This window comes from Daktulosphaira vitifoliae, unplaced genomic scaffold (assembly GCF_025091365.1).
Source record: "Daktulosphaira vitifoliae isolate Bord-2020 unplaced genomic scaffold, ASM2509136v1 Scaffold_4, whole genome shotgun sequence".
NCBI classification, from domain to species: Eukaryota; Metazoa; Arthropoda; class Insecta; order Hemiptera; family Phylloxeridae; genus Daktulosphaira; species Daktulosphaira vitifoliae.
The window spans coordinates 15159123-15168600 of NW_026099575.1; the positions used below are offsets into that span (position 1 = coordinate 15159123).

The 9478-nt window shown below is 27.1% G+C and overlaps 1 protein-coding gene across 2 annotated transcripts in view; it reads left to right on the forward strand.

Annotated features, from left to right (window-relative positions):
• The first annotated feature begins 458 nt into the window (after positions 1-458).
• LOC126903834 (uncharacterized) overlaps positions 459-9478 on the forward strand; it is a 31370-nt gene continuing 22350 nt past the window's right edge. Inside the window, exons 1-4 of one of the 2 annotated variants that reach the window (XM_050682338.1) lie at positions 460-618; positions 3328-3499; positions 3658-3831; positions 5893-5963. In XM_050682338.1, coding sequence (XP_050538295.1) covers positions 547-618; positions 3328-3499; positions 3658-3831; positions 5893-5963 — 489 coding nt within the window. In that variant the 5' untranslated portion in view covers positions 460-546. Of the gene's footprint in view, positions 619-3327; positions 3500-3657; positions 3832-5892; positions 5964-9478 lie in introns of both variants that reach the window. The other variant, XM_050682337.1, reaches the window with a different exon arrangement.

Consider the following 9478-nt stretch of genomic DNA (forward strand, 5'->3'; position numbering starts at 1 on the left):
TACAAATTCAATATATTTTTTTCCACCTTAAAATTAGTAGGTATATCCGAGTAAGATGGATTTGGATGGCTATGATGACAATTGACTTTAAATGAGTCGTTAAATGAAATAAGTTAAGTTATTGACAAAATAAATAAAACAAAAGTGATTGTACCGATAACTATATATATATAACGACCACTCAAAAACAAATCCTCTATGTTATTTCACTTCAGTAACTCTAAGCTATAGACAAGTAGACATGTCTCATTAGCATCTTCTTCTATGTACTCCGATTTAAGTAAATGAAAATACAACGTGTATAATGTAACTGGTATGAAAATAGCAATAAATGTTCTTACAATAAGTTATTTTATGGTTCTCATTACTTTTGAATATTTTTGAATTGATCTATTTATTGTTTATACAATTGGTTATCTTCTTCAAACATACTACATTATATAAAGTATTCTATTTGAATCCATTTAATATAACAGATTAGTTTTTTATACTTCACGTTTATAGTTCTTATAAGAATTAAACATTATTGTAAAATTAAATTTCAAAATGAAAATGTATACATTTATTGTTTTATTTTTACACTATAAATGCACATTATCAAGATCTACTGATATCGAGGTTCACCATTTTTTTTTTATTTTGTAAAATAAAATTATTTGGTAAATGTATTGTTTACCACTATATTTTTTATAAAATAATTATAAGTTTATTTTTCTTTGTTTTGTAATATTTGTTTCTCAATTTTCAATTGGATACAATGCTTTTGTTCATTTTTTATCCCTTATCATAATTTTTTATTTTGTAAGATAAAAAAAATGCTTTAATGTATTATACTAAGTCAATTTGAGCAAGTATATAAAGTAATTTATTTATCATTTACCAAAAAAATTTTTCTAAAATAATAGTAATACATTTTTTTGTTCAGAAGTATATTTTTCTCAATTTTCAAGTGCATAAATACTTTTTAGGTTCATTCCTTATTCCTTATAGAGATATTAATTTTATTCTTTTTATCCACAACATACATATTTTATGAGCTTAAATATAAAAATATTATCTAACTTAAGGAATGATTGACCAATAACAACTTTGGAACCAGTATTTCGTACTAGACTTTCAAAAAGGATGCCCTTCCTTAAGTGTCTTCCTTAATACTCCCCTGACGAGGGAAAAATTATGTTATCATTTCACTTAGTCACACTTCATCTTTTACCTACAAGTTGAGTTAGGTAACTATAAGTATAGGAAGGTATAAAAATATTGAAAATTTCGCAATATTGGTCCAACCGACCAGTCATTTCCAAATTAGATTATTGTAATATAAAAAATTATGTGTATTTTAACTAAATTATATAGGATATCAACCCTTATAAAACATATAGGATGAACATAAACATAACATGTGTAAATAATGAAGTTTTTCAGCTTAATGTGTACTAGGATACCAACGACTCAAGAGACACAAAATTGTTATAAGCCTCTTTGCATCAAAAAACAAAATAATTGCTTATAAAAAAAAATATTGACAGAATTTTTTGTTAATTCTTTGAGTTCTTTGTTGATGATAATTTTCTCGGTAATTTTCTTAATTTGATCATTTTCTATTTTATAAGCTAATTAAAGATATGTTAAATTCAAAAAAATAAAATTGACACTCCTTTAATATCATTTTTTATGTTCATCCCTAAGGAATGAACATAATAAATATTCTATGGCAGGTAAATGGTAATATATTTTCATCTTTTCAACAGTAATTTATTTTTTGTATCTAATAAAAATAATTTGTTTTAATTTGTTCAACAATTTAAAAAAACCGTTTATTTGCTCTTTTCTTACAAAATTTTTGATAAATCGATATCAAATGTAGGATGAGTATTTTATTTGAGTACATTGATTGATCAACTTTTTAGACGAATTAATTTTTCTAAAAATGTTCTATCATTAATGCTAGGTTCGATAATAATATTTTTAGTTTATATGTTTGTTGAGAATTAACGGATTTGTCATTGTATATTTCTATCTGCTTTTTTGTACTTTGGACCCCTTGCGGATGTTCATTTTTAATAAAAATAACAATTTTGTTATAGGGATGTTAACTTAATTTTTTTTATTGCCAACATACATATTTAAGTGGCTTATAAAATAGGAAATAATTTAGTTACGAAAATGACTGATAGAAGTTATGATAACTTTAAATTATAGACTTGGTCTCCACCTCCCTCTCACGTATAAAAGTATTAGCACTTTTCAAAGTATTACTTCAAAAGTTGTTATCAACCTATAATTTTAATAATTAGATAATTTTTCAAAAATTCAAAATAACCGGTTTTTTGCTCTTTCCTTACAAAATTTTCGATAAATCGATAGCAAATTTAAGAAGAGTACTTTATTTTGTATGAGGTAACTAGATCATAGGACTTCTAGTTGTTCAAGTCAGTTTACGATCGATATAGGACTGGTTGCATAAAACATAATAGTAAAATAAACATATTATCAAAATCGAAAAATCATGATTTAACTCAATTATTAGTCCTCGATCATGATGAGTATTGGACTGTAAACGATAGTGTGATCAATGACTAGGTTTAGGACCAATGTCATTAATATACGACAATGGCTGTGTGTAAACACAGACGGGCACAGAACGAGGATAGAAACCATGACGGTGGTGTATCATTTGCATGTCTGATTATTAAGGGTCAGAGTCTAAGTGCAGGACACGCAATGGCGGTCGGAATCGGACAGCGGTAAAGTTCTCCAGTGATGGTCAGGGTCCTATCACTGAAAGCGTGCAAGGGCACTGGAACTTTAAGAACTTGAACACTGATGTGCAATAACACAAATGGCGTACAACAGCCAAACAATTGACCGGCCAAGCACAGGCGCCTGCTATAAAAGGATGACGCACAAAAACATTCACTGACTGACTTACGACGGTGACCTGATCACGACTGACAATTGACGCGTAGACTGACGATTTGTCGTGCTGGGTTAGTGAGGACTAGGTAAGCGAAGACGCTAGAGATCATTTGTCACGCAATATGATGTACTCAACAGTATTTGTGACAACTGGTCTCTGTTAAAGGTGCTCTCTACCAGACACACTCATTGATTTACAATTTCCTTTATTACATATATAGTGAGTATATAGCGCGGGCGGAGTATGCGTTTTAAGTATCAGTACGAGCTATACCTAATATTATAATTATAATTACTCTTCTTATTATTATAGTTATGAATAATCACTAACTTATTCACTGATATTTGTTTAAATAACATTGAAATAAATTATTATTTTAAACAGTTTGGGTTTATGTATATTTTTAGACTTCCAGTGTTACTCCAATTACGAATACTACAGAAAAGTACCTTCTAGAATCTTTCGGAGAACATGCAAATAATAACGGGAAGATTACGGTTTCTAAAGCAAAAAAAATCAATAAAAATAAATGTCAAGATGATTCAGAAATACTTAATATTATAAATCATTATGATCGAGGTAATAAGCAAAAAATTTTTAATTATTTGACAGTAAAAAAGAGTAAATGATAAATTAAAACAATTTTTCTTGGGTTATAACTACAGTAGTCTGTTTTTTATTTATTCAAAATAAGAATATACAATTTTCTAAAATAAGAAAAAAATTCGAATTTTTAGATAATAAGATGGTTGACTTCAAAGCTTTAGTAATTGAAAAATGTAAAAACCTTCGAAAAATTGAGACAAAATTAAATAAATACAAATGCTATTGTTATGCAGATAATTGCATACCAACAAATATAGCAGTAGATCTAATAAATAAATACGGAAGAAATAAACTTTTATATAATCGTAAGTATAAGTAAAATTTATTCACATGAATATTAATAACTCTCTATTAAATAGATAGTCGTGTTTTTACTGGGGTAAGTAATTTAAAGGCGTAGTTTCATTCACTCGATATTAAAAATTATGTTTGATCTTCTTCTTCTTTTTTTTCTTCTTGTGTATTAACGGCCACTACCCACATAGCAATTTCAATATATTAATATTGTCAAAATATTCTTACAAAATACTTTTTAAAATATTTTGAATAAAATATTGTGTCAATATCTCTTAAACATAATAAAAAATATATTCTATTGAAATATTTTCATAATATGCTCACAATATAATTTTTTAAATATTTGTTTATGTATATTTTGATAATATATTAAAGATAATAAATACAGTATATTACACCGAAAATATTTCTACAATGTGCTTAAAAAATATCTTTTTAAATATTTGCTTATAAATATTATGAAAATATATTAATTAAAATAAATATAGAATATTTAACTTGAAATATTTGTTGAATATATTATCAATATAATTTTTTAAATATTATAAATATATATCTTGTTGGCCAACTGAGGTAACTTAAGAGACACAAGCCATCCTCTTTTCTCCCTTTAGTTACATCTTTGGATGATATTGGTATCTTGTTATATAATACTTATGTATTATATATACATATTCCTAAATCTTTAATAAGTAAACAGCCATTTTCTCTAATTAGTATCAATTTTAATTAACTTAATTCAATTAAGCTAAGTAAGTTAGGGACAGTAAAAAACCCTTGTTGCTATTATTTGCAGGCCTATCGAGTTAAAATTTTTTTAGTTTTATCAACGCAATTATATCTTATTATTGTCCTGTGAAACTAAAAATCCTAAAAAGTTTTTTTATTATAGTTAGAATATATTTCTATATTATCAACAATAATAGTCAGTTTCTAACTTACAAGGAGAAATCATGGTGATGGGATCGCCGATTTTCAAAAAAATTATATGAATCTAATCTAAATTGAATATAAAATTGTATTTACTTTGAATTTTTTTAAACAAGAAAAATTACTTAACAGACAAATAACCATTTGAATTACCTTAAATAGTCTTTTTTATCCTATTTCTTTTGAAGCAACCTGGGGGTCAATGGGTCACGTACGAGTCCAAAGCACTAGAAGTACAGGGTTCAAATCCCGCGTAGCGACCTATTTTTTTGCATTTTTTTAATATATTTATAAAACATTTTAAAAATATTGTCACAATATATTTTTTATAACATTTTAGAAATATACCTTTAAAATATTGTGAGAATGTAATATTCGCTGCCAAAGTATATTCTGAAAACATTGTGAGAATATTTCAATATATTCTGGTTATATTCTAGAAATATTTTAATATCAAAAATAAATATTCTAGGAATATTCTAGAAATATTTCATTGCTATGTGGGTAGGATCATCCCGTAAAACAACCAATCCTCAAAATCTCTCTGTCAGCTGCTTTTGTTTTTCAATCTGAGCCTCCATTTATTGATTTTATGTCTATCTATACCACGTCTTCCCATCTTAAATGGAGTCCTACAAGAGGCTTTTTCCCTTCTGGGTTCTCTGTCAATACCATGTACAGTAGTAGGTTCTGGCTATGCCAAGTGTGACCAACCCACTGTAACCTTCTACTCTGGATTATATTTAATATGTTTGGATGATGCAAGAGTTCCTCTAATTTTTTGTTTTTCTTATTCTCCATCCATCAGTTTTCTCGTCTTTTACTGGACCAAAGATCTTTCTTAGGATTTTCCTCTCCAAAATAATCAATTTATTTTCTTCCGTTTGTATCCGTCCAGAATATATAATTATATCTTTATTTCTCTCGATAGGGACCATGACCCTAGTATCTTTGTGAGCTCATAAAGACATTTGTTTCCCGACAAGATTCTTGTTGCTATTTCCTTTTCAGTTTCACTTATTTTTCTTGATGTTGATCTTCAAATAAAAAAAATTATGCATAATCCAAAGTGTCATAAAACAATATTATATTTTGTAAATAAATAAACTATAAATTAAGTCAAATTAATTTCTCTTTAGTCGTGGTGGACATGATGAGCGTAGATTTAATTAATCTTGATAAGACTATTGATGAGGATGATACACATCCGGTAAGTTAAGATAATCCTGATTATTTTTATTAAAGCTAACTTATAACATAGCGAATATACGAAGACATTTTTTTATTTTTAAACGAAGGCTTAAGAAGACAAATTTTTAAGTGTAAAAACATGTTTTTGAAAAATTTATTTTACACACTAAGTACTGGATTAAGAGCAACAACACTCATTATAAAACCGAAATAAAACAATATTTTGGAGATTATCTCATATTCGTTTTTGGATATAATGTATTAGGAAAGAGTTATAATTGATAAAAGTATAATAAAAAAGTACATTTTTAAATTCATTTTCATTTTCAATTATCAAGTTTAATTTTAGGTTAATACCAAAATTGAGATTGTCTTTGAAATATTGTCCTATTTCAAATATGTAATAGGTGTTGAAGCTCTAAATGTAATACAGAGTGAGTAAAATGCATTCTTTTAAGATATTTTTAAAATCGCTTTTGTAGATCTCTTTTGCCAACATGTGCTGCCTCTATCGATTATATTTTAAAAATATTGACAGAAATATATGACGCCGAGAACAATATCGATATTTCTATAAATAATTTCGCTAACACGTGCGGACCAATTTTATTATGCCGGCACTCAATATTTGAATTGTTATTACTTTTCAGAATTTTAGCTTCGTTGCAAAGCTGAGAAAGTATTAATTTTACTATCATGTATATTTTTTTTTTGTGTCTGTCATCACTTTTTCTCAGCTCTCACTGAAATATCTTTCTATGATTTGTTAAAAGATCACTAATCGTATCTAGTTGAAGAAATTGGCCTTAAAAATTTAAAAAATTTCTTTCGTTCCCCGTAAATAGGAAAAATATCCAAAAAAATTATAAATTTAAAAATCGCTTATTTTCGACATTTTTAAAATTTTTTTTACTTAAAACTGCCATATCTTTTTGAAAAATGTATTTCAATACAATTTCTTTTTATAGATATATGAAATATGTGCCTATCATTTTTATAAATCTGATCCTTTACTTGCCCGCAGGGGGATTCAAATTGACAACTTATTCACAAAAAATTGACTTTTTCAACTTGATTTTTGAAAGTTATATTTCTATAACTTTATGAAAAATGTGTGAATAAATACAATGCTTTTATAAGAAATACTATTTATGTACTTCTTTCATTCAATATACTTTTTTTTTAATCGGACCATTTCGCTTCTCACAGGGGGGTTCAAAACTTAAAAATGCATATAGTAAATAGAACTTTTTCAACTTAATTTTTAAAAATGTTCCGGAAATACTGATACTTTCATATATATCTTAAATCAATGCTTATGTAACATACTTTAATATCAAAAAAAAATTATATACTATAGATTATTTGTTGGACTCGCATCACACACCCAGAGAAAAACCTCGATCTATATAATAAATTCATTGTTCAATTTGATAAATATATCATTACTATTGAATCAATCATATATTTATCAATATGATATTTTTTTTCTTGTGTTGAACAATAATTATTTATAAGAATAGTTATTTTGTTTGTATTAATAAAACATTATCATAAACCCTTGATAAAATTTCTTTTTCAATTTTGATTGAGGTATTTCTTTGGGTGCAAGAGGGCGTTTTTCTTAGATTTTGTTGTGACTGATAGCGCCACTCGCACTGCCACCACCGGTTGGGCGAGGGATTCGTTACTACGTTGGATACTTACGTGCGTGACTCTTGTGACTCGCCTACTTACTATCGGTTCTTGTGTGACATTTTTGCGTTTTCGCTGCCATCCTAGTTCGTTTTTTTATATGACTCTACGGTGCTTGCGAACACGTAGTTGATAAAAAACGCTTATATATCGCCCTTGCGCACCTTTGTGCGTTATTGTTTTATCGTCCTTGCGATACGCTCATACGCTTATACTCATAATATAGCGATGCACTCATACTATTCGCAACAATACATTTTGTCTGGTTCACTGATAATACCAACGATTTCATTCGCATCAACCAGTCATCATCAGTATAGATAAGTAGTTATTAATTATATTGTTTTTTTGTCTTATTTTTATATTATTATTTGTTTTATTTGACGCATTGTTGCATTAGTATTAAGTGACGCCCCAATCCACAATTCTATGATAGTTTATATATATATTGTTACTTTAATATATAACTCCTTGTCTTGTAATTCTTATTTTATTTAGTGTAAGTACCATTATCTTATATACAGTCCACTCCCTATTTCTTTCTCCGGCATAATTCGACAACTCAACCGGACGTTAACTAACCCGCACATTATAACCGGGCGTTCCGTTCAAACATTATTTTCATGGTCAAAATTGCTATCGTATTCAAAAATACGCTATTTTTGAGTTATAATTTTCGGTTTTGTATTTTGTTTTATTTTTAAATACGTTATAAAGGTTTTTGAGTTAGAAAGAAAATTTTAACTCATTTGATTTTTATCTCATTTAGATTGAATAACTTCAATGCATATCGAGGATCCCATCACTTTAGTCTCCCTTTGTGTGAAGAAATTTCTTATTTGTATTAAAATTATTTTAATGTTTTTTTTTTTTTGTGGCTCACGTTTATATTCTTAGCTTTCACTTGACTGACTTTTTTTAACGATATATTAAATGTTCACAACTATTATTTAGTTGATGATATTAATCTCAAAAATTGAAAAAAAAATTCCATTTATCAAATAAAAGTTTGTAATAAAAGTAAAAAAAAAATTTTCTAATGAAATAAAATTACCCGGCAATTAGTTCTAGTAAGATATAACAAAAATTCAAAGTTATTAAAATATTTATTGATGTAATAGCGGTTGCTGTAATACAATCAGATCCATACAAGGATGGATAGACAATTTTTCATTGATCGGGTAATATTAGATAGATACCTAGCTAAAACTATTTTCGCTTCGCAATTCATTGCTGTTCTTATGCTCATATTTAATATATTCAATATTTTTTAGCTTCGATGCGAACCTGTGAAGAAATTAATTTTACTATAATGAGTTTTTTTTATGTGTCTGTCGCCAACTTTTCTCAGCTTTTACTGGACACATTTTAATGAGCAATTATGTCAAAAGATTACAAATCGAATTTCGTCGAAACCATTGCCCTCGAGAATTGAAAAAATTCACCCCATTCCCCGTAAATTGAGAAAATCTCAAAAAAAATTATGACTTTAAATCGAAAAATTTCCACATTTTTCATACTTTTTTGATAAAAATAGCTATAACTTTTTGAAAATAATTTTTTATTATTAATACCTAAGATATATACATTTCTCATTTGGAGTTTTTTTTTTTTTTTGAAACCTTGATCCTCAACTTAGCTATAAGAGACATTATAAAGTGCGCTTTTTTTTTTGAAAAAAAAAACTTTTTCAATATAACTTGAAAATATTTCAAATTGTTAAAAAGTAAATGATTATCATAATGGCTTATTGAATTATTTCTGTATTTTTATCACTGAAAAAGAAATACAGGAGAAAAGTTTGGGGTCCCAGTAATAAATGTTATGATAGACTGAAGG